Source organism: Neophocaena asiaeorientalis, unplaced genomic scaffold, assembly GCF_003031525.2.
Source record: "Neophocaena asiaeorientalis asiaeorientalis breed wild unplaced genomic scaffold, Neophocaena_asiaeorientalis_V1.1 scaffold49, whole genome shotgun sequence".
Lineage (NCBI taxonomy): Eukaryota > Metazoa > Chordata > Mammalia > Artiodactyla > Phocoenidae > Neophocaena > Neophocaena asiaeorientalis.
In genome coordinates this window covers 2,530,550-2,557,200 of record NW_020172456.1, presented here as the reverse complement: position 1 = coordinate 2,557,200, position 26,651 = coordinate 2,530,550, and the positions used below count along the sequence as shown (strand labels likewise).

General features: G+C 39.3%; 1 protein-coding gene across 1 annotated transcript in view; it reads right to left on the bottom strand.

Annotated features, from left to right (window-relative positions):
- SPTLC2 (serine palmitoyltransferase long chain base subunit 2) overlaps positions 1 to 26,651 on the bottom strand; it is an 89,478-nt gene that overhangs the window by 49,609 nt on the left and 13,218 nt on the right. Inside the window, exons 3-9 of the mRNA XM_024737797.1 lie at positions 21,738 to 21,892; positions 19,637 to 19,785; positions 17,484 to 17,608; positions 15,918 to 16,011; positions 12,782 to 12,887; positions 11,346 to 11,565; positions 8,914 to 9,040 (exon numbers count right to left, since the gene is read on the bottom strand). Coding sequence (XP_024593565.1) covers positions 8,914 to 9,040; positions 11,346 to 11,565; positions 12,782 to 12,887; positions 15,918 to 16,011; positions 17,484 to 17,608; positions 19,637 to 19,785; positions 21,738 to 21,892 — 976 coding nt within the window. The remainder of the gene's footprint in view (positions 1 to 8,913; positions 9,041 to 11,345; positions 11,566 to 12,781; positions 12,888 to 15,917; positions 16,012 to 17,483; positions 17,609 to 19,636; positions 19,786 to 21,737; positions 21,893 to 26,651) is intronic.

Genomic DNA, 26,651 nt, shown 5'->3' with positions numbered 1-26,651 from the left:
TAAAATAAATATTAAAAAAATTATGATGAGAAACATCAACTCTGCCATATGACTACAGGTCTACATCACAGAATTTAGGGACAAACATTTGAAATTATTGTGACTTTTTTTTCATAATTTTTAGTTCTCTTCCCCAGCCCCCAGTTCCTTAAAGCCATAAAAAATGAAATAATATATACATTTAAAAATAAAAGACAGGAAAGATGATCGTTGTACAGCAACAAGAGACGTGCACTACACATCCACAAGGGTCCATATTGGGCCAAGAAAGAAGAAAATAAATACTTTTGAAGATGTAATATATGAGCTCCTTAAGTTCCTAAATCAGTCTCAAAAATGAAATTGTGCCTCAAATTTATGATCATATATATATATAAAATGCTAACAGCTCCAATAACAGAGTAGCTTAGAGAAGATATAAAAATTCATGATCTTAAAACACACACACACACACACACACACACACACACACACACACCTTTCAAACACTGTATGTTCAGAAAAGTGAATCTGAGTCTCAAAGGGGTAAGGGTGTGGTAATGAGATTAGAACCCATAGATGGTAGTGCAACTGGCCCAGGGAAAAAAGCAAACCAAAAAATACTGTGCTGCTCAAGCTCAAGGCGGACTAGAAGGACGTGTGCTCACTCCCTCTTGGGAGGGACGTGTGCTCAAGGCGGACTAGAAGGACGTGTGCTCACTCCCTCTTGCGAAAGCACAGGAATCACAACTAACTGCTGAACAATCGCTGACAGGAAGACACTGGAACTCATCAAAAAAGACACCCCACATCCAAAGACAAAGGAGAAGCCACAGTGAGACGGTAGGAGGGACGCAATCACAATAAAATCAAATCCTGTAACTGCTGGGTTGGTGACTCACAAACTGGAGAACACTTATACCACAGAAGTCCACCCACTGGAGTGAAGGTTCTGAGCCCCACGTCAGGCTTCCCAACCTCGGGTCTGGCAACGGGAGGAGGAATTCCTAGAGAATCAGATTTTGAAGGCTAGCGGGATCTGACTGCAGCACGTCAACAGGACTGGGGGAAACAGAGACTCCACTCTTGGAGGGCACACACCAAATAGTGTGCGCATCGGGACCCAGGGGAAGGAGCAGTGACCTCATAGGTAGGTCTGGAGACTGAATCAGACCTACCTACTAGTGTTGGAAGGTCTCCTGCAGAGGCGGGGGGGTGGCTGTGGCTCACCACGGGGACAAGGACACTGGCAGCAGAAGTTCTGGGAAGTACTACTTGGTGTGAGCCCTCCCAGAGTCCGCCATCAGCCCCACCAAATAGCCGGGTAGGCTCCAGTGCTGGGTCGCCTCAGGCCAAACAACCAACAGGGAGGGAACCCAGCGCCACCCTTCAACAGACAAGCGGATTAAAGTTTTACTGAGCTCTGCCCTCCCCAGAGCAACACCCAGCTCTACCCGCCACCAGTCCCTCCCATCCAGAAGCTTGCACAAGCCTCTTGTCCCTCCCATCAGGAAGCTTGCACAAGCCTCTTGGATAGCCTCATCCACCAGAGGGCAGACAGTAGAAGCAAGCAGAACTACAATTCTGCAGCCCAAAGAACCAAAACTACATTCATAGAAAGACAGACAAAATGAAAAGGCAGAGGATTATGTACCAGATGAAGGAACAAGATAAAACCCCAGAAAAACACTTAAATGAAGTGGAGATAGGCAACATTCCAGAAAAAGAATTCAGAATAATGAGAGTGAAGATGATACAGGACCTTGGAAAAAGAATGGAGGCAAAGATTGAGAAGATGCCAAGATATATTTAACAAAGACCTAGAAGAATTAAAGAACAAATACCTAGAAGAATAAAAGAACAAACAAACAGAGATAAACAATACAATAACTGAAATGAAAATTACACTAGAAGGAATCAATAGCAGAATAACTGAGGCAGAAGAACAGATAAGTGACCTAGAAGACAGAATGGTGGAATTCACTGCCCCGGAACAGAATAAAGAAAAAAGAATGAGGGCTTCCCTGGTGGTGCAGTGGTTGAGAGTCTGCCTGCCGATGCAGGGGACATGGGCTCGTGCCCCGGTCTGGGAAGATCCCACATGCCGCGGAGCAGCTGGGCCCATGAGCCATGGCCGCTGAGCCTGCGCGTCTGGAGCCTGTGCTCCGCAACGGGAGAGGCCACAACAGTGAGAGGCAATGAAAAGAATGAAGACAGCCTAAGAGACCTCTAGGACAACATTAAACGCAACAACATTTGCATTATAGGGGTCCCAGAAGGAGAAGAGAGAGAGAAAGGACCCAAGAAAATATTTGAAGAGATTATAGTCAAAAACTTCCCTAACACGGGAAAGGAAATAGCCACCCAAGTCCAGGAAGCACAGAGAGTCCCAGGCAGGATAAACCCAAGGAGAAACACACCGAGACACACAGTAATCAACTTGACAAAAATTAAAGACAAAGAAAAATTACTGAAAGCAACAAGGGTAAAATGACAAATAACATACAAGGGATCTCCCATAAGGTTAACAGCTGACTTCTCAGGAGAAACTCTACAAGCCAGAAGGGAGTGACATGAAATATTTAAAGTGATGAAAGGGAAGAACCTACAACCAAGATTACATTACCCGGCAAGTATCTCATTCAGATTCAACAGAGAAATCAAAAGCTTTACAGACAAGCAAAAGCTTAAAGAATTCAGCACCACCAAACCAGCTCTGCAACAAATGCTAAATGAATTTCTCTAAGTGGAAAACACAAGAGAAGAAGACCTACAAACACAAACCCATAACAATTAAGAAAACGGTAATAGGAACATACATGTCGATAATTACCTAAATGTGAATGGATTAAATGCTCCAACCAAAAGAAACAGGCTTGCTGAATGGATATAAAAACAAGACCCAAATGTATGCTGTCTACAAGAGACCCACTTCAGACCTAGGGACACATACAGACTGAAAGTGAGGGGATGCAAATGGAAATCAAAAGAAGCTGGAGTAGCAATACTCGTATCAGATAAAATAGACTTTAAAAAAAAGACTGTTACAAGAGACAAGGAAGGACACTATATAATGATCAAGGGATCAATCCAAGAAGAAGATTTTACAATTATAAATATGTATGAGCAAACACAGAAGCACCTCAATACATAAGGCAAATGCTAACAGCTATAAAAGAGGAAATCAATGAAAACACAATAATAGTGGGGGACTTTAACACCTCACTTACTCTAGTGGATAGATCATCCAGACAGAAAATTAATAAGGAAACACAAACTTTAAATAACACAATAGGCCAGATAGATTTAATTGATATTAATAGGACATTCCATCCAAAAATAGCAGATTACACTTTCTTCTCAAGTGCGCACGGAACATTCTCCAGGATAGATCACATCTTGAGTCACAAATCAAGCCTCGGTAAATTTAAGAAAATTGAAATCATATCAAACATCTTTTCTGACAATGCTATGAGATTAGAAATTAATTACAGGGAAAAAATGTAAAAAACACAAACACATGGAGGCTAAACAATACATTATTAAATAACCAAGAGATCACTGAAGAAATCAAAGAGGAAATCCTAGAGAGAAATGGCAACAAAAACACGACGATCCAAAACCTATGGGATGCAGCAAAAGCAATTCTAAGAAGGAAGTTTATAGCAATACAATCCTACCTCAAGAAACAAGAAAAATCTCAGATAAACAATCTAACCTTACACCTAGAAGAAATAGAGAAAGAAGAACAAACAAAACCCAAAGTTAGTAGAGGGAAAGAAATCATAAAGATCAGAGCAGAAATAAATAGAAACAAAGAAAACAGTAGCAAACATCAATAAAACGAAAAGCTGGTTCTTTGAGAAGATAAACAAAACTGATAAACCTTTAGCCAGACTCACCAAGAAAAAGAGGGAGAGGACTCAAATCAATAAAATTGGAAATTAAAAAGGAGAAATTACAATGGACACTGCAGAAACAGAAAGCATCATTAAGAGACCACTACAAGCAACTCTATGCCAATAAAATGGACAACCTGGAAGAAATGGACAAATCCTTAGAAAGATACGTATAACCTTCCAAGACTGAACCAGGAAGAAACAGAAAATATGAACAGACCAATCACAAGTAATGAACAAAATTGGGTCATTTGTAGAGACATGGATGGACTTAGAGACTGTCATACAGAGTGAAGTAAGCTAGAAAGAGAAAAAACAAATATCGTATATTAACACATATATGTGGAATTTAGAAAAATGGTACAGATGAACCGGTTTGCAAGGCAGAAATGGAGACACAGATGTAGAGAACAAATGTATGGACACCAAGGGGGGAAGTGGGGGTGGGTGATGGGGTGGTGGGATGAATTGGGAGATTGGGATTGACATGTATACACTAATATGTATAAAAGAGATAACTAAAAAGAACTGGTTGTATAAAAATAAATAAATGCTGTGCTAATTGCAGCTTATTTAAAGCCTCTAGTCCTATAATTCTTTGAATTATTTGAAACTGAAACAGGAGGAAAAAATAAATAAATAAAGGAAATCAAGTTCCTGGTGACTCTTTGCTGTCTTTAGTCCCATCTGCAAGGGAATTCCATTGGCTCGGCATCCTGTTTGGTGAGAAAAGCTTCTGGAGTGGCCCCACAGGAAGGACTGTTTATGATGAAATAAGTTTACACAACAGAGAAATTTAAAACATGCAATATATAAAACTATTATGTCTTACAAGAAGGAGAAGATATTATGTCAAAAATGAGCTTTTTCGGGCTTCCCTGGTGGCACAGTGGTTGAGAGTCTGCCTGCCGATGCAGGGGACACGGGTTCGTGCCCCGGTCCGGGAAGATCCCGCATGCTGTGGAGTGGCTGGGTGCGTTAGCCATGGCTGCTGAGCCTGCGTGTCCGGAGCCTGTGCTCCACAATGGGAGAGACCACAGCAGTGAGAGGCCCATGTACCACAGTAAATAAATAAATAAATACTTTAAAAAAAAAAAAAAAAGAGCTTTTTCAAATAATGCTTAATATTTGTATGCCTGGTAACAAAAGTCAGAGAATAATAGTAAGGACATGACAAGAAAACCAGCTTCTTACTTTTAATATTCCCTTAAACCAACATTAAATCTAGGACCAAACCCTAACATTACATGATCTTTTCCCCTCTCATTCCTAAATAGAAATCATATGTGAGATATTTACCACAAAGTAAAGAAAGAGTTCTTCCATTTGCAATATCATTATCATATAGCAGTCTCTTCTGTTCATATATGGGTTACACTTTGCTTCCCCCATTCCCAACTCACAGTGCTACTGAAATTCACTGAAAGGAAAACCACTGGTATAGGTCTTAGGCAAATCTGACTCTTTCTAGACAAATTTCTTCAAAATATAATCATGGGTATATTATATTCTGTACTTTTCATGAAAGCTGAAGGGGCAGTAAAATTCTTAACCTATCTGAAACAGGCCACAAGCCTGCCAATATTAAAAAGCCCACAGAAACTATTCAAGAATTTGAGTTTGATACTAGACAAGGCAAGAGAACCAGTGTGTCTGTGTTTTCATATCAACCTAACACCGCTGCAGGACAAGAGTCTCCCCGCTGTCCTCACCTCACTCACTCATCCTCAGGCACTCTACCTATACTATTATGCTCCTGCCACAGTGGCCTTCATACTATTGCTGAACATGGAGTCACCTACATCTCGGGGCCTTCTAGCCCTGGATTTTCAGGGTTCAATTCCCACCTCGCTCAATCTTACCTTCTCAATGACCACCCTATTTAGAATTACAAACTGTGTCTCCAGAACTCCTCAATACCTACCTTTCTTGCTTTTTCCCAGAGTACTTACCACTTTCTAGCAACTGTATGATTTATTTCCCTTATTAGAAACCCCGCAAGGCAGGAATTTGGGGGTATTTTATTCTTTGATGAATCAGCACCTACTACACACTGCAGGCACTCAAATATTTGGTGAATGATTAATAAAACTTCAATTTTTCTATGGTACAGTAATCTCTGGGATTAATACAACAGCCCACTACCCTCTACAGCCCCAGTAACCCCCAAGTATACACCTCATTCAAATGATCTGCTTGGATGCCCACTGCCTATGGATTCTGATTCAGAGAGTCTAACATGTAGTGAGATACTCAATGTTTGTGGAATTAATGAAATTCAATGTTCTGGACATATGAAATTAAGTTTCTCTTGAGGTAGGTGACTTCTATTATAAAATCACACTCAGATAATTGCAGATACCTCTTTTTTAAAGGTCATCTTAAGGCATAGTCAAAGGGCTACTGTCTGGTTCCACCTTTTTTCTTCAAGGACAATGAAAAGATGCATTAAATGATGTCATAGGGCTTCCCTGGTGGCGCAGTGGTTGAGAGTCTGCCTGCCAATGCAGGGGACACGGGTTCGTGCCCTGGTCCTGGAAGATCCCACATGCCGCACAGCAGTTGGGCCCATGAGCCGTGGCCACTGATCCTGTGCGTCCGGAGCCTGTGCTCCGCAACGGGAGAGGCCGCGACAGTGAGAGGCCCGCGTAGCGCAAAAAAAAAAAAAAAAAATGATGTCATAAAAATAAGCATTGCCTTAACCCACTCAAATCTAAAAGAAATCAGGCCAAATTTAAATAGGATCAGGTAGCAGGCTTTATAAGAAATGGTTTATCCTCTATTCTGGGAGAGAAACAACATAACCAACAGAAGTCTGTCACACTAATTAAAAGTTTTAGGGACTAATTTTAAAATATATTATCTAAAGGCTGGTAGTGGCAAGTTTTAAAAATGGCCACAAATTCTTTGACCTGCCTCCCATTTGCGGTGGAGTCTGATTCCCCATGCCCTGCAATCTGGGCTGGCCTTGGTGACTTGCTTGTTAACAACAGATCACAGAAGGTCATGGGGTTTCAGCAGGTTCTTTGGGAATGCTTGCTCTCTGCAGGGTCCTATCTGGATACCCGGTCTCCATGCTGTGAGGAGCCCACGCCACATGGAAAGGACACGTGAAGGTGCTCTGGTCAACAGCCTCAGCTGAGCGCAGCCTTCAAGTCACTCCAGCCCAAGTGATGTGTAAGTGAAGAAGCCTCCAGATGACCCCAGCCCCCAGCCATCAGAGTCTTCCCCAGCCGCCTGGGTCTTCCAAGTTCAAGCCCCAGACACTGTGGAGCAAAGACAAGCTATCCCTGCTGTGCCCTGACCGAATTCCTGACCCGCAGAATCTGTGAGCATAATAAGATGGCTGTTGTTTCACACCACTAAGCTTAGGGGGTGGTTAGAGAGGCAATAGATAAACTGGAAAATGAGTGCTAACCCAAAGTCTATATCTAATTACCATATTTCATTTTCTACCAGTAGAGCCTAGATTTCATTATTTAGCACAGATAAGTCATTTATCCAGAGGTCACGCATCACATGGACCCATGCTCTAGGATAGGGCAAAGAAATTATCTAAGGTAACTTTGAGAGCTGTTACCATTCGTTTTTCAGTCACCTAAATCTGTGTGCTGAATCAACAAGGCTGATGCACCTATGGCAAATAACTAGCTAAGTGCTAGCTATGTACATATATATATATATAAGCATAGATACACATACATTTACATATATGAGCATATATGTACACTCAGGTCAAAGCATGCTATTTCTAGTAATACCTTATATGAGAGAGAGAAGATAACGCTGTAGCTTTGTTAGCAGGGAGCTTCTCACAAGGCTCCATGTGTTGTTCACGACATTAATGAATTATATTCTTCCCCAAGGAATCAATTTATGAAACTAAAAATGATCAACACTTCCAAGAGATAACAAGGATGCATGTACCACAGATCAGAAAAAACATAAGGGAGAATTCTGATTTAAGAAAACAGGCTTAAATCAATGAAAATGAGACATACTACTTTTTTCTTGTTTTTCAATGCAAACCAGATCAATCTTACCACAAAATATTATACAGCTGAAGAGTAGAGAGCTCAAGGCTGATAACATGAAATATTTCACTAGAGCAAAAGTGATTTTAGAAGCATTAAAAAAGCAAATGTATGTCTCACACTCACAATGGAGATTCTTCTCAAAGTGAAAAAACAAAACAAAAAAACCCAATTGCTCCCCTTTATTATAACTTTTCTGTAGTCAACACTGCCCTCTAGTGATATAAAAGTCAAATATCAGAAAGCGAACATCACTTGGTTCACTTGAGTATGTTTTAGTCAGAGAATCTAGTTTGGACTACAAATCCCAGCAAAGACAGAATAAATAGATTCAGGATGACCTTTATTATATACTGTATGTTAAATTAGAAACTCTTTTAAAAGGCATTAAATCAAGGACACTAATTCACGGAAACAGCAGCTTTTAAATACTATGGGAACAAAACATCGCTACACAGTGAATTACATCTTCACATAAAATTATACAATTCAAGAAAGACCCTGAAGGGCTTCTCTGGTGGCACAGTGGTTGCGAGTCCGCCTGCCGATGCAGGGGACACGGGTTTGTGCCCCGGTCTGGGAGGATCCCACATGCCGTGGAGCGGCTGGGCCCGTGAGCCATGGCCGCTGGGCCTGCGCGTCCGGAGCCTGTGCTCCGCAGCGGGAGAGGCCACAGCAGTGAGGGGCCTGCGTACCGCAAAAAAAAAAGAAAGACCCTGAAGACTTATCACCTAAGATATGAGAATACGTAGGATAGTGAGATTAAAGCCTCACCATCTGTAGACAAGAAAATTCAACAGGAAATGAGCCAGGCTAGTTCTCATGGTGTGTGTAAACACACTGAAAAGTGTCCCTAGAAACCAAGACCTCACATACCTGCCAGCACTGCCCATTAGTATACCTGACTCCTCCTTTTAGGAAAAAAGCTCAAGAAAAAGAGTACTTTTGATTGCTAAGTATTTACTGAGCCCAGGAAATTTTCCAAGAAAAGAAAGACTTACCAAGGGTGGTGCCATCCTGCCCCATGATGCACTTCATAGAAGTGATGATCTGCTCCACAACAGGTGGTGACAGTGATGTGGCGTACACCGCACTATGAGAATGTGTCCGCAGATAGTCGATCAGCTCCTGGGGAGTTCACAGAAGCAAGGCATTAGAGGCAGTGCGTGAATTCACCAGCAATGTCACTGCCTTCCTCCCAGGTGACAGAAGCCTCCTCCCTTCAATAGCACTGGAATAGGCACATCTATCTGAGACACGAGATCAACCAATACAGTCAAAGCACACTGTCAGCAACAACTGGGTCAGACACATGGCAACATCCTTAGGCTTTGTTTTGTTTTGTTTTTTTGGCTGTGCTGCGCAGCTTGTGGGATCTTAGTTCCCAGACCAGGGATTGATCCTGCGCCATCAGCAGTGAAAGAGAGGAGTCCTGACCACTGGGCCACCAGGGAATTCTCTGTTTCGTTTTTTAAACATGCCACAACATGAAAGGAAGAAGAACTAGCTTTAAAGAAGACCTCTAAACTTAGAGAACATATCATTTAATGTTATAAACAGCTCTGCAATGCTAAATTCAACAAGAAAGCGTTTGAATTGCTGTTCAGATACAACTTACTTCTAAGTATTACAGAAAATATCATTTGCATCTTATCCCATGCCTGCAAAGCTCATCCGTACATTCCCGAATAAGAGACGGGCCTCTAATACCAATTTTAAAAACACTAAATGTCCTCTCCAGATAAACAGAGATTTATAAAATGATATAAATGTGGCAAAAGTTAAACAGAAATTCATTGGGTCTTTCATAATGACACTAAAGCCATCTCACTGAATAAAAAAAAAAAAAAACTTGTCTGTCAGTCACAAAAATTTCAAAACAATCAGTTGTATAGCTCTATTCTCTGATACCTTTTAACTTCACTAAGTCTTTATATAAAATGTGCACACAAAGAAGCTTATGTTCCAGAACCAAAACAGGAGACAGAAAATGCCGCCAGAAAACAGTGTAGATACTAAAAATTGTACAAAACCAAAAAAACCATAAATACACTGTACCTCAATGATCTCCCAGAGTATTATTTTTCTATCCTTTTGTTTAGCAACAAATCTTACCAAAAACCAATCAATTCTCCAAAGTGAGCCTGGTCCTTTTAAAAATTGAAGTAAATATCTATTGAACTTGACTAAAACCACTGATAATGGGGTTTCTCTAAAAGACAATGAATTATTAAGAGAAAGTCCATGCTTTAAGACTCCCAGTGTCAAATTTTAAAGAGGAATTTAAGGACATTTATTTAAGGACATTTAAGCACCTACCATGTACTATGTACAAATACTTGACATACACTGTTTTTTTCCCTAAAACTGGAGAGTTTTTTAAAATAACAGTTTTATTAATATACAATTCACATACCATAGTATTCACTTTTTCAAACTGTATAATTTAGTGGCTTTCAGTATATTCACAGAGCTGTGCAACTTTCATTACTATCTAATTTTAGAACATTTTCATTACCTCAAAAAGAAACCTCACACCCATTAGCAGTCACTTTCTACTTCCCCCATCTCCTGAGGCCCTGGCAACCACTAACCTATTTCTGTCTCTATGACTTGCCTATTCTGGATATATCATATAAAAAAAAATACTTTAGCCTTTTGTGACTGACTTCTTTAATTTAACATAAGGCTTTCAAGGTTATTTCTACGTTATAGCATGGACATATATTATTTTTTAAACCTTAACTACAATCTTATAAGCCAGGCACATTTATCTCTGTTTTCCTGATAAGGAAATCGGAAGGTTAAATACTTTGCCCAAGGTCTCAAGAAGTTTGGGAAATACTCAAACCTAGGGCTCTGTCTCCATGGTTGAACCATTTCCACCATGCTACACTGATTCTCAAATACCCCAGAGTTCATTATGTAATTTTTGAATTGGAAAATACAATGCCTTGTTAGTACACCAGAGCTAGCAGAGTAATCTTTTTTCTTCCTGTCTTGATGCTCACCCAAGATGCATCTGAATCCAAGGGCAGGGGAAGAAACTGGTCTTCTATCCCCCACCAGTTCCCATGACATCCCCACTATGTTTGAAATAGTGAGCACAGCTCAAACCCAATAGAAGACTATGGCAAACAGGCAGCACCACTGTGTGTTCTTTCATACAAGAGCGTATTCTGTACTCAGACCAGGATGTAGTTTAGAACGAATAAGAAAACAACAAACAATGAACAGAACCAGCTTATCAGAGTCACTCACCAGGCAGCTGAAGTGTGAAGTGTGCTGGCATTATACGCCTAAATCACAAACAAATTTAGGATCTCCACATCCAAGTTTGGGACTCTATCTGCTAAATGTGAGTAACCAAATTGAAATCTAGTAGCCAATACCTTTATGAACCTTAACTGCTTGATTCTCAGGGCCCATTTACCTTCTTGCCTCCGATGTATCCTCCAGAAGCACCAAAGCTCTTTGTGAATGTTCCCATCATAATGTCCACATCCTCAGGATCCAGGCCAAAGTAATCCACCACACCTCGTCCTGTAGGGCCCAGAGCCCCAATGCTGTGAGCTTCATCTAGATACAAGTATGCCTTGTATTTCTTCTTAAGGGCAATCACTTCAGGAAGGCGAACAATAGATCCCTCCATGCTGGCAAAACAGGGTAAAAAATACACACACTGAGACTTCTTAACTCTCAAAAATTAGGAGTTGGACACTTTATTATTATTAATTTTTTAAGTTTACTGCCTTTTTAAATGGTCTGACAACTCTGCCTGTGTTTTTTTTTTTTTTAGCAGTTTTAACAATTCTTTATTTCCTTGGGTTCATACTAACTCAGGTGAACTTCCAGACAACTTTAGAATAAAAAAAATTTCCCCAGATATATTACACTTGTGGTCCATAATCTTCTCATTCAGTCTCAACAATACCATTGGAACCAAGTTGCAATCTATATTATTAGCCTTCTACATAAAACATGTAACAGTTCTTAACTTACTTTTCCAGTATATTTTATAAGGCAGCTCTGTTATTAACTCACTACTCTCTTCCAGCACTTATTAAATCTTTGTTCATTAATAGACTGCAATGGTTTTTTATCCCCCAAAGGAAAAAGAAAGGATTAATATTTACTGAACATCAACAAGGTGCCGAGTTCATTACACTAGTTTTCCAAATCCAGAGTTACAACAAGATTTGGGAACAAGAAAAAATAAGATTACCCTCCGAAGGCTAAACTACAAAGCAGCACATGGTGAAGGAAATTAGCCAGCCTTAAAAGAAGCATACCTGTGGTTTTAAACTGGCAAAGAAAGACAATGCCATGGATAGGCAGATATCTAAAGGAAAGGAGACTGGATCTTTTAAAACAAACACCAGAATACAAGTGATCTTAATTCACCACAGAGGGACAGAGGTCACAGTAGATTCTTCTAAAGTTTGTAATTATAGGCAACATTAGACTTTGCATCACATTGCATGTGTAATTAAAATTACATGAAAAGAATAAAAAACATTAGGAGATGAGAGAATAAATGCAAGGGCTGCAAACAGGTAAGCAAAATAAAATATTTCTTAAAATTAAATGGCGTGTAATTTGTTCTGACATATTGGAAAACATATTCCAATTCTTGCCCCTATGTATAAACCCCCTCTACAAACAGTGGAAAAATAAAGGAGCCAAATAGAAAGGAGATCTGGAGATCATACAGCATGATGGAAAGAATAAAGAAGAGCCAGGTATTTTAACAAGTCAGAAACCCTGTCTCCTTAGTTCCAGAGGAGTCTAGATTAGTGTCCCCTTCAGCTTAAAACTTCTATGACTCCATGGCGCAAATCAGACATAAGAATAATAAAGCAGGATTACCTATATATTCCCTCCACAAGGATTAGAATTTTCTTCCAGGGCCTTCGTGTCCGAGGTTGACCATAAACAATGGCATCTTTCAACAACTTCTCTAGGCTTTGCATATCTGTGGCACACAAAAAATAATTTCAGCACAAAGTATCTTCCTCTTTGCTAACTTTATTCCTAAAGTGCAAATATACATTTCTTATTCAGGAAGTGTGTCTCAGATAGCAAAGGACATTAACATAATTAGAACTGGGCAGAAAAAGATAGGGCCAAATGGGTAAGCTACTGCTGGCTTGAATTAAAATCTCATCTAGAATGTAACAAGTGTTCAAAACCACAGAAACTCGACTAAATGAGTGTGGCACAAGTGATTCAGTTGGTTAGCATGCTTATGAAATGACCAGTGTTTCATGTGAAATACCTTGCCATTCAGTTAGCTTTTTCTGTATTTATACAATCAACTGTATCTTTAATCATTCAGAAGTAAATGCATGAAGAAGGCTGAGCAAGAAAGTGTGAATGAAGTACTACAAATACATGCACCTCCTAAGAAGCAAAATATGGGAGAAAAACTTCAAAGTGTATACCCCATTTCCTTTCACCTAGGATATATTCAATAAAAGCCTGCTAAGTAGCTTTATCTTGGTAGTGGGTTGAATATACACCAGTCTGGGCAAGCATGAATCTATGTGTTAGCAAGCTTGGCCATCAGTTGAGACTGTTCCATGTCTGACTTGACCAGCTGCCTGTCCACAACCAAGTTCTTCTGGCTCTGTTGGTCATTAAGGTGGTTAACAGGCCCAGCAAACACTTGGCTAGTACTACCACTAATGAGGAGCATAATTTTCCTGTTAAAGACAAATGCTTTGAAGACCACTGCTACCACCACTACAGACTGCATACTTAAAATATCTGCCCTGAAGCAATGTCCCTACGAACCCCCCCGCCCAAAAATCTATGCAACATTAAGTCTAGTGTGTGTTTACCAGGGGTGGGAGGCATCCCATAAATCTGATTTTATATCCTTTACTGTTCATCACTGAAGGAAAGGGTTACAAACTTACATGAATTTGCTCTCTTCATAAAAGAAGAGAGCAAATTGGCAGAAAAGAGAAATAAGATAATAAGAACACATACTACAAACACAAAATGGCCCAAAGCTGTGACTGTGTTTACACCTTTGGTTATTCATAACAAAACAATCTATCTGCTATCTAACCTAGAGATAGGAGATGCTCCCACAAAGTAAAAAGTCTCATCTGAAGCCACTAGTCTTGCTGCAGAGGGCGACATGTGGCAAACAGCAGGAGACAAGTAAAAATGGACTCATTGTTTCAGTTTCCTCTGTTTATATACAGAAGGGAAGGGAAAAATAAACACTGATTCAAAATTTTAGATGAAAGGAAATATCTATGGAATGCTTGACCATATTATCTACCCAGGAAAAAAAAATTCAATACCTCTCTCATAGTATACTCTCCAAATCCCATGTAAACTAAAGATTTAGATAAAAATGGGGAAGGCCATTACACAAAATCCAAACAAAAGTCTTAAGACAATAAATGTGACAACATAAACATTTTAATAAGTCTGTACAGCAAGACACTAAAAATAAAGTTAAAAATTAAAAATATTGCAACATAAAAGGCTCTTATAATCAGTAAAAAGAGAAACAGTTTGGGGCTTTCCTGGTAGCACAGTGGTTGAGAGTCCGCCTGCCGATGCGGGAGACATGGGTTTGTGCCCTGGTCCGGGAAGATCCCACGTGCCGCGGAGCGGCTGGGCCCGTGAGCCATGGCCGCTGAGCCTGTGCGTCCGGAGCCTGTGCTCCGCAACAGGAGAGGCCACAACAGTGAGAGGCCCATGTACCACAAAAAAAAAAAAAAAAAGTTGCTCAACACTTAATAATCAAAGCAATAAAAATTAATATGTTATTGGACTTATTAGATTAGAAAAGATTTTAAATGATGCATAATGGCCTATGTTGGCCTGTGAGTAGAAACAGTCGCTGTTTTTGAGTTGAGTTGTTGTGTAAAAATTTGTACCATATTTGGAGGCAATCTGGAAAAGCATAGCAAATTTATACCATTTTAACCATGCATTCTAAAGACTGCTGGGAATTTATCCTAAGGTACTAACCAGACCAGTGAGCAAAAATGTGAATGTTAAGTAGTACTGTTTGTAGCAGAAAAATTCAGAAACAACCTGGATGTTCAAACTGAGGGATGGACTGAATGAGGGCACTGCCTGCCACCCTGGCATTACGGGAGGAGGACAGTCACACGTACTCCAAAGTTCCCGATGTGTTGCAAGAAAACAGCAAGTCACACAACAGTGTTTAATAAATCCCATTTACATAAAACAAAATACTGTATATATCTTTCTCACTGTAAAACATTTTAGACAAAACAAAGACAAAAGGAAGAAAGTTATTACCATCCATAAACCTCCATCCAGAGGCACAGACCTAACATTTGGGCGTATATTCTTTTAGCCTTTTGTCTATACATGTACACAGTCTGGTAAATGATGATACTGAACAGCTTGGTAATCTTTCCTCTCTACAAGAGGGTTTTAACTTGGAAAGTTATGCATTTTTATTGTGATTATTTTAATAATACACAAAGATATTTCCATTTAGAGAGAAAGGTCTGGCTTAGTCCCACTCTTCTCCGTGCTTATACAGCACCTGTTCATATCTGCATTTCAGTATTCGTCTGTTGTATTCTAACTACTGGTTTGTCTATAGTCTCTTTAGCAACCAGTCAGAGATCCTTGAGATCAGGGAGCTTGCTTTATTCACCTTAATACCCCTAATGTTATGACAAGACATACCACAGGCATCTAGCAAATGCATACTAAACAAGTGACTTGTAAACAAGGAAGATGAAAAAGTTCAAAGTAAAAAAAAAGAACAATGTTTTTTTTTTCAATGTTTTTACTTTGTACCAAAAGGCTTCCTTCAGCCTTTACTTTTATTCCAATGAGAAAGATAATAACTTTTAAAAGACTGGACCAGAAAGACATTTTAAATGTTGCTACTTCAGTTTCACTTATATTTCCTATTAATGTAATTAATGTTACCACTGCCACTAACCCAAAGAATATTACACACTAAAGCCAGCAGTAAATTCCATAACAAACTCACTGTTGTGCTTGAAGACTCGAATGGTTGCTCCTGAGAGTCTGGCTCCTAGAACCAATGATGCATGGTTCAGTTCATCACTCAGAATCAGGCAACCCTGCAAAACCACAAGCACAGGAAGGTAAGAAGCTGGGGGGAAAGGTTTAGTTAGCCAAACCACAAAATGCTAAAATCATTAATAATTATATCTTATTAAGGAAAGCCTGCACAATGGCAAAGTTATCAATTTGCTCTGAAATCTTTGTTTATATTATTATATTAATATTATATATGATATTGATATTATATTTATTAGTTTATTATACTATAATAAAATATTATATAAATCATTATTACTGTTTACATGCTATAACTTTTTCCATCCTTTTACTTTTAACCTGTGTCTTCAATTTTTTTTTTTTTTTTTTTAAATTTTGGCCATGCCGTGTAACTTGCAGGATCTTAGTTTACCCAAATAGGGATTGAACCTGGGCTCACAGCAGTGAAAGCACTGAGTCCTAATCACTGGACCAGGGAATTCCTTGTGTTTTTAAATTTAAAGTAGGTCTCTGGTGGAAGCCTATTTAATTTTATCTAGTCTGACAATCTCTATCTTCTAATTGTAATATATAAACCATTCATATTTAATATGATATCAATATAGTTGTGTTTAAATCTCTTCTCTTGCTTTTTGTTTTCTATTTGTCCCACCTATTCCTTGAGGAACCATATATGTATGTTAACGTAGTCCAAGTACCTCATTTCAAAAAGGAAAATTTGAGGCTCAGAAAGGTTGTGACATGCTCATGGTCACACAGCTAAATCTGACCATATAACCAACCAAAAATATCTCAGGTCTTCTGCTCATTAATACACTGATTTTTCAATATACCATGCCTAGATATCAATGTTAAAATGAGATGTGTAGGGCCAGCCCTTGAGGGCCCTTTCAAGTTGATAGTGCCAATCTGTTAAAATGTGATTTACAAGGTCTCTTATCTTTTATCTCTTCCACTGTCCCCTCACAAACTCTACCCACAGAAAATAAGATACATACATATATATTACTTTTAACTTATTATTTACCTATATTATTACTTTTAACCTATATTATTAGCTATATTATACATATATGTATGATATATATATACACACATAATTGGCCCATATATCTCTGAACAACATGCATTACCATAAGAACAAGTATTAGGGACCTATATATTTTCATATTTTTCTATTACAAAAAAACCACCTGATAAATAATTTCCAAACTAAACATCCTTTCTTCCATAATTTTAGTCTTTTATGAGAATTTATTTATGAGAATCCCTTTAAAACTGTATGAAACAAAGAAGGCAAGAGTCATCTAATGGAAGGAGAAAAGATCATGGGTTCCAGAGAAAAAGCTTCAACTGATAAAAGTCTCCATGGGATACACTTACACACAAATTATATAAAATTTTATGATAGAAATATCTTTGGGTAAACTATGTTTAAAGTTTACAAGAGCTTCTGGCTTGCCTGAATGCCTTACAAAACAGAAGAAGATATATACGAGGGAGTTTTCATAAATGACAGACTAAATCTTACTTTGCTAACAAGAGCAGGAATGTTCATTGAGTTTGTTGCAAATCCCATGCCATATGTCATAGCAGCTTCCACTCCCAAGAAACTTGCCACAAGCTTCTCTAGCTCTTCATGCTTGTCCAGGTTTCCTGTGTGAAGAAGTTAATGAAGTCAATACCACCAAACCCCAAATCTAAGAATTACTCATTACTTTATAAAAAGAAATCATAGTCTATGTGTTATAACCTTTTCAGACTAAGGTCTATTAAGGAGTCAGTATTACGGAGAGTAAAGACTCATAAAGAATACAATAGTTGAATAAAATCCGATGCAGCACCTGTGGTGGCATTTCTATAAAAAGGGTTGCCAACAATTTCTCCCATTCCTGTTCACACATGCTGGTTCCAAGTCTATGCCTTAAGGGGACTGGCAGCATCTGCTTTTATACATTTGAAGTCAGCTGCCATGTAAAACAGTCTAACTAGCCTGTTGTAAAGACAGATCATGTGGACAGGGAGGGGCTCTGGAGGATGAGGGACTATGGAAGGAAGGGGCAGGGCTCACCACTCAGCTGAGGCGCCAGACATGTAAGTGACACTATCTTGGATACTCTATCGTCAGTCATAATGCTCCACCCAACTCCACATGGAGCCGAGATAAAATGTCAAGTCCTTTCCAAATTACAGAATCACAAGCAAATAAGTACATGTTTCTGTTTTAAGCCACTAAGTTTTGGAATGATCTGTTATGTAGCAAAAGCCAAGTTAAAAAACACCTTCCCTCACTTTGTATTATGATTTTACATCAAATGCTCAAATTTTACATCAAGTGCTCAAATCCTTAAGGACCGAACAACACTGATTAATGATAATGGCTGCATGCAGAGAGAAAAGCAGCAGAGAAAAAAGACTATTGAACTTGGATACTATGTGTCCTTAAAGCTTAAGCAAGTCATTTATCCTCTCTGGGCCTGTTTCTTATCTGTTAAATACCAATAATAATATTTGCTCTATCTACCCCATGACATTGTTGTAAAGATCAGAAGGGATAAGACGTTCAAGAAATTTATACAATACAAAGCGCCGTAAAGACATAAGGTGGGCTTCCCTGGTGGCGCAGTGGTTAAGAATCCGCCTGCCAATGAAGGGGACACGGGTTCAAGCCCTGGCCCGGGAACATCCCACACGCCACGAAGCAACTAAGCCCATGCGCCACAACTACTGAAGCCCACGCACCTAGAGCCTGTGCTCCACCACGAGAAGCCACTGTAGTGAGAAGCCCACACACCGCAGCGAAGAGTAGCCCCCGCTCACCACAACTAGAGCAAGCTCGCGCACAGCAACGAAGACCCAATGCAGCCAAAAATAAATAAATAAAAATTAAAAAGTATCCTTTTAAAAAAGATGTAAGGTATGATTACTCTATGTCATCACTGCACAGTGCTCCCTTAACCACATCACTGGGGATAGACCCATGTGAAATAATAATGAATTGTTGTTTTAATCTACTAAGCTTTGGGGTGATTCACAGTAATAAACATCCAGAAAGTTGCCTTATAACTTTTATGGTTATCAGTTCTCTTGAACAAAATGGAAAAATTAGGAATCCTCCTTTGAACTTAAATAAATCTCTTTGCAGAAATCTGTTCACTTTCACATTTTATAGACTTGTAATAATAATAAGAGAGTTAATGTTTATTGAGGGTTTACCATGTTACAAGCACTTTACATGAATTAGCTTATTCAATTCTTGAAACACCTCTATAGTGTAGGAATTATTATTAGCCCCAATTTACCAGTATGGAAGCAGATTAATGCTCATATGCCCATGAGCTCAGTACTAGTAAGTAATACTCTCAATCACTATCATTTGCAAAAGCCAATAAAGTCAACATTAAAGTTATAAATGAAACAAATACTTAATGGAACTTTTCCAGAGATGTTCTGTAAGTATAACATAATGGAAAAGATAAATATATCTCAAAACACACTGAAAGCATTAAAATCATCCATCACTTCAGAAAAATAAAGCATTCTTTTTACCTGATCTAAACTACATGGGAAAGTATGTATTTGGATGCTCTATACAGTATTCTAGCTCTATCTCAGTATTATTCCCTCCTGAGTAAAAACGTTAAGAATAAGAACAGCAGCTGGCCAAACAGAGCCTACACTTACCAATTTCCTGCCGAGTGCTGCACACTCCAACTCCATATTCCTCCAGGACTTTGGCAGCTGCCTCCTGACATGGTCCAGTATTCCGTGCAAACCCAAGATAGTTGTAGGAACCCATGTTTATAACATCTTTAATTACATTCCCTGTGTACCTGTATTTCAATAGCATAAAAGTTCATGAAACTCAAAAGCAAATCAAATACATGTGATAATAAACTTATTGATAATACAAAAGGAAGCACCATCTATAGGAAGTAGAGAGAATATGGTCTAGATGAAAAGCAACTCAAACTCACTACCAATTAGGAAGACGGAAGTTAAAACAAAATACCAGTTTTTACTTATCAATAGGGATGTTTAAAAACTGACCATATCATGGGAATTCCCTGGCAGTCCAATGGTTAGAACTCGGCGCTTTCACTTCTGTGGCCCTGGTTCAATCCCTGGTCAGGGAACTAAGATCCTGCAAGCCATGAGGCAAAGCCAAAAAACATTTTAAAAAATTTTTTTAAATAAATAAATAAAAATAAAAACTGACTACATCCAGTGTTGGCCACGACACTCTCATACGCTGTAGATAAGAATATCAGTCAGTATCTTTCTTTGGAGGGCAGTTTGACAGTACTTCTCTATTAAAAGATATACATATCTTTGACTCAGCAATTCCTACACACATATAAAAGGATATATGCTTAAGGATCCTTTAAGGGTCACTACACAATTTGTCTACTGTGTCCCTTTCCCAGGCACACAGACCAGTGACTTTCCACATGGTGGAAGCTCAGTCAGCCTGGGACCCCGAGTGAGGACAACATGGTTCAGAGGCTCCACCGATCTAAGATGGACATGAAGTAGGGACAAGAAATAAACTGCTTCTGTCTCAACGCTGAGGTTTTGGGGGTTTTTAACACAGGATGACGTAGCCCAATCTACTCTACATTATATGTATCTATACTGTAGAACACTAAGCAGCCACTACAAATAGTGAGCCTGCTGTGAACGTACACACGAAGGATGCTGTTACCGGTACGTTAGCAAGTAAAAAAAGCGAGATATAAAATAATTTCCATAGTATGATCCCATTTTTGTAAATCAAAACTACCTGTGTGCAACCCCAGTAGTACAATATATATATATACACGCCATAGAAAACATATGGAGGAATAATATACAATAAACTGATAACAATGGTCACCTCTGGGGAGTGAGGATTTGTGGCGAAGTGGATTTGCAAAAGGATAGTGGTTAGCTGTCATAGGGAACCTTCAGTTTATTTGTATTACTTGTCTTTTTTAAAAAATAATGACCATATAACCACGTAATGCCTGTACAATATAAACAAAACAAAATCTTACGAATATAAAAAGTTTTCTAAACAATTCAATCCATTTAAGTAAAAATACTCCTTGAATCATTTGAGAAATCAAAATATCCATAAATAAATTCAGATAACTGATTCTGGTAAATGGTATAACAGAAAGGATGTTTTTTCTTTGTGTGAGTATTTTTAATAAGTCAAATTTTGTTTTCAACTATAATCCAACACAGTGACAAATGTAGTAGCAAAATGCATTTAAAAAATCTCAGGACTTTCCTGGTGGCACAGTGGTTAAGAATCCGCCTGCCAATGCAGGGGACACGGGTTCAAGCCCTGGTCCGGGAAGATTCCACATGACGCGGAGCAACTAAGCCCGTGCACCACAACTACTGAGCCTGCACTCTAGAGCCCGTGAGCCACAACTACTGAGCCCTCACGCCACAACTACTGAAGCCACCTAGAGCCCATGCTCCGCAACAAGAGAAGCCACCACAGTGAGAAGCCTGCGCACTGCAACAAAGAGTAGCCACCGCTCACCGCAACCAGAGAAAGCCCGCGTGCAACAACGAAGACCCCACGCAGCCAAAATTAAATAAATACATAAATTTATTTTTTTTTAAAAATCTCAGTAACAATGAACAATATGAAAGGAAACTAATCATGCTGTATTGTACTCTCAGCTTCCACTCCTATTTTGACAGAATATTCAAATTGCAATACAACATCTTCTGAAGTGAAGAAATTCTTTTTTTGTTGTCAAGAAACAATTTCCCAACCGAGACTCACTTGAACGACCAGTTGTAATCATGAGACTGTCTCTCCATGATGTCCACCCTGGCCCCAGGCACACTGCAGATGGGCCGATTCCAGTTGTCTCTAATCCTCATGTAGAGGTTCCTTGTATAGAAGTTTTCGAAATCCTGATACAATGACACAAAGTCCTGCCAAAAAAATGGTGAAAATACTATAAATTAAACTGAGTTCCTTTGAAAAGTTTTACAACTTCCCTTTTCGTAATGCAAGAGCACTTTAGACTAAGACGTCAATTATACAGAATTAACTGATATGGAAAACACTGGAAAGGCATCAATTCCTTAGGTTATTTTTAAACAACTCCATCAGGTAAAATTCACTTAGCTTTGACCATTGGGCTATAAGAAATGGTTGCAAGTAACTAACTGACAGCTCAAAAGTAGAGCCAAAGAATTTAACTTAGTAAAGCAGACCTCATAAAAATAAACCTGGTTTGTACAATTCTGTCATTAAATGGTTTTCCTTCCTAAAAACCTTAAAAACATGGCTCTTCTGCCCCACCCCCACCAGTAATATATTAGGGGAAATGCCATAAAAACCCCTATAATTCCAGTTTCAACCAAGAAAAATAATTCCAAAATTAAGATTTCATCCTCTGCATATTTTCAAGGATCAAAATGAAACAAATCCAAAGAAAAATTATAAACAAGAAACACTAAAAGGTAGTTATAGAAAGACACCTACTTGAGGTTTCTTTCCTTGGATGGGCGTTTTTAAAAAATCTCAAAATGGGACTTCCCTGGTGGCGCAGTGGTTAAGAATCCGCCTGCCAATGCAGGGGACACGGGTTCAATCCCTGGTCCGGGAAGATCCCACATACTGCGGAGCAACTAAGCCCGTGCACCACAACTACTGAGCCTGCGCTCTAGAGCCCATGAACCACAACTACTGAAGCCCACACACCTAGAGCCCGTGCTCCGCAACAAGAGAAGCCACCACAATGAGAAGCCCACGCGCCGCGAGGAAGAGTAGCCCCCACTTGCCTCAACTAGAAAAAGACCGCACGCAGCAATGAAGACCCAGTGCAGCCAAAAAATAATTAAAAAAAAAAAATCTCAAAATGAATTTTCACGATCAGGGATTTAAAGCTCTCCCTTCCTCCCTGAAAATAAGTGATGCCACAATTTAAGTCTGTAAAAATTAAGTCACAGTGGAGCTTTAATTAATGCATAAAGTTCTGCTCAGAACGCAGTGACCAGACCACGTGAGGTCTACTTGAAGGTAAAGAGTAAACCAAACAAAAAGAAAACTGTACTACAGCTTTATGATAGCCGGCAAATCACGGAGCTTCTAGCCCTCAGATCTGGCTTGGTGCCAATCTAAATTCATCTTTTAAATAAGCTAGTCAAAAACATTAAAAGTTTAAGCCTTATTCTGTAAAAGATTTTCATTGCTAAAGAAGGCTCTACATAAAAGTTTAAAATTAACCTTCTATGACATTGGACTCTAAAAGTGCCTACTAAATAAGCCTCACAGTAGATAAAAATCTCCTTAAATAAAGCTAAGCAGAGTCACAAAGAACTCAGGAATTTGCGGTAGCTGATACCATCTCTCCTGCAATTGGTTCTAACATTTACATTTCCTAACGAGAAAATATCCATAAATAATGTGTCTCTCACAATTGGAAATTTATTACTTAAATACTATGTCCCGTTTGATAGTCTTTTCTTTCAACAAACTGGATCAATTAAAACTGGAACAGAGACACCCAAATTCTAATTAAGGACTTTCCTTTAACTATTATTCACCATGCATTTATTTCACAAAGGAAAAAACAAAAAACCAGTCTCCAGTCCTTCTCAATGGGTAAACAGTACTAATGCTTCTTGATCTCATTTCTTTACAACTTCCTAAAACTGCACATCAATGTTAAAGGTATTAACTCAAATACTTGAGAGAAATACTCCATCATGGACAAGTTTTTATTAGCGACAAAACGCAGTATTTTTTGCTTTTAGTATATAAATATCAGAAAAAACTTAGAGTCCAGTCCTATCTACCAGAAGGGTTACTAAACCCCAAAGAGAAAAGGGCTGCAGACCAGAATGAGGTGAGCTTTGGGTAACCTGTGACAGAGCTGTCTGAGGTTAGGAGGGCAGGGATGGGCTCTGATCTGAACAGAGAGACCGCCAAGATCAGGGAGCTCTGCCTCTCCTTACAAGGAGAGAACGACTAAGTCCCTGAGAAGGGAACAGGCTTGCACAGTGAGGAAGTTGTCACAGTGAGGGATGTTATGTTTAAGACCCAAAGCAGATGAGACAGATGGTAGAAGACAGGGACTTGTGGCCTGGGTAGCAGCTTTGACTGCAGTTAGAAGGTTCAGTAGAGATCTGAAGGGATGCTAACCAAACTCGCCGCAGCCTTGCGATGAAGTAAGAAAGGGGATGGAAGGGGACCACGATTTGAGGTTCTAGTTCTAGGCAATAAGAACGTCTGTTTCTAAAAACATATACGCTTTACACTTGAAATATTTTAGGACTAGGGGTAAACTAGAGGACTTTTCATTCATTCTTTCAAATCTTTTATTGGACACTCAATATATGTTTGATTCATTGCTAGACTTGGGATACATTAAGGACAGGAGAGTTCTCTCTGCAAACAATGACACCCCACACCCCAGCCTGCTCCACATCCCCCTCCCCCTCTTCTTCCTCCTCAGTTTAGTCACTGTGAAACGACTTCAGTCAGGGCCAACCTAATACGCATTTGTTCAGGCACTGAACCAACATTTACTGAGCAGTACTTTCCAGGCACTAAGCAAGGCACTGGGGATAAAAATGAGTAAGACACAACCTCTACACACTGAAGGATCTCTTAATGTAGTGGAGAGGCACACAGATAAAGTTACAACACAATATAACAAGTACTGTAGAGGGAGGCTTGCCCAGAGACAGCCTAACTGGTAGGTGAGTGGCAATGATAGAGTCAAGTTCAAACAGCCTTACGGATACCCTCCTCATGGACACCTCTGAAGATCTTTACAAACCCCATACACCAGCACATATCCATGATAAGCAGAAATAAAACCTAGCTGAGACCACCTTGGATTGTTGGGCTTGAGGTACTCACAAGTTAAGTGACTTCTACTACTGGCCTGAAAGGTAAAATTGAAATTCATGGATTTGTTAATTAGGGATCAGTAAAGACCTTACCCAAAGTAGTCTGGGGTCATCTTAATTACCCAATAAATATCCTTTATTATTTAAGCCTATTTGAGGTAAGTCTTGTAGAAAACATCCTATATATTGTTTAAAATAAATAGGCACCTATTCTACTGTCTATACAGGCCTTAAGATCACAGGGTAATCTATTAATATATAACCAGTGGGATCTGCAGCACCCCAAAACCCAACACTTTAATATATCTGCAGGAAAGCTATGATTGTTCATACCAAGTGGGATAAAAAAGAGCTGTAAAGAGCAACACATCTGTTCAGGTCAGGTTTTACCACCAAATGTGTTAAAAAAAAAAACTTTTGGTTTTCAGATATTTTAGAGTTTTGATTGTAGATATGGGACTGTGAACCTTCTGGAAAAGTATAGGATGATCCTGACAAGTGAAATTGTGCCCCAAAGAGTTAACAGAAGTTGATAACTAAGAGAAAGTCTTGAACTTGTCTTACAGAACAACAGATAAGGGAACAGCTTGTTAAAAACCCTTTGCTCGTAAACTGCTTTCATTGATTAAGTTCGCCTTAGTTTTTTTCTTTCTCTCTTTTTGCCTCTTCTATAACTGCAGGCCTTCCCAGCTTTCACACAGCCCCAGTTGTTTTAAAGGAACTTGGAGTCTGCTCCCGCCCAGTGTAAGCTGGCTGGGGGCTGCATGGGACCACTGACCCTAAAACTGGGGCTGCACAGATGTTCAGTAAATGGCCTTTTAACATCAGAGGGCCAGAAAACTCTACCCTCAGACCAAGCTAAGCGACTCTAGCTTGAATATGAAGAAGCATGTAACCCAAATGTGCCTATGCAGAACAAGGATTACCTCACCTTTTCTCTGCCTTTAATCACCTTTCTCTATGCCTAAGACCACTCTTGCTTATCCCATAAATACCCCAACCTCCTTGCCTTCAGGGAGGTGGACCTGAGACCTGTTCTTCCATCTCCTCGCTTGGCTGCCTTATGAATAAACTCTTGGCTGTAAACCAACCCGAGTCTCAGTGTTTGGCTTGTGGCATCTTGGGCAAACAGACCTGGTTCAGTAACACAAGTATTATTCTGGTATTTACATATTTAGGCACCATATTAACCTCTGCACATAAATGAGTTCTGAGAGCTAATTTCAAAAAAAAAATCACAGGGGAAAAAGGTTGGGTGCTACCACTTTCAGAAGTTGACTTTATAAAAATTGGCCATGTTCGTTAAGACAATTCAGGCCAACATAGATGCATGCCCAGATACTTTTATATGATGAGGATAAAGATGATGAATAATCACATCAATAGAAACAGGAGTTCCCAATTACTGAGTATTTATGATATGTGTTGCCAAGGGCTTCACATATTTTTTCTCTTAAGTATCCCTGAACTCTCTTACAGAAGCTATTACTCCCATTTTCAGAAAGGCAAAATGGCTTTCCCACCTAGAGACCTGGCCAGAAGCAGAGCCAGGAGCTGATCCAGGTCTTTTAATTCCAGAGTCTATGCTCCTAACCCTAGCCACAATGCCTCCCATTCTGTGCTGCTACTAAGTCAATGTGAAATAACTTTCTACGGCATTGAAAGCACGTTAAGACCACTGGACTATTGGCCCTCCCACCCCTTTCCTATGGTCGGCCTACAGCCAGCGTGTGTATGTGCAAGCACACAAAGAAGCACACATTCACACACACAGTAATAGTGTACAATAAAACTCTTTAAAAAGGTTTATTTCGGATATAGCTTTTCA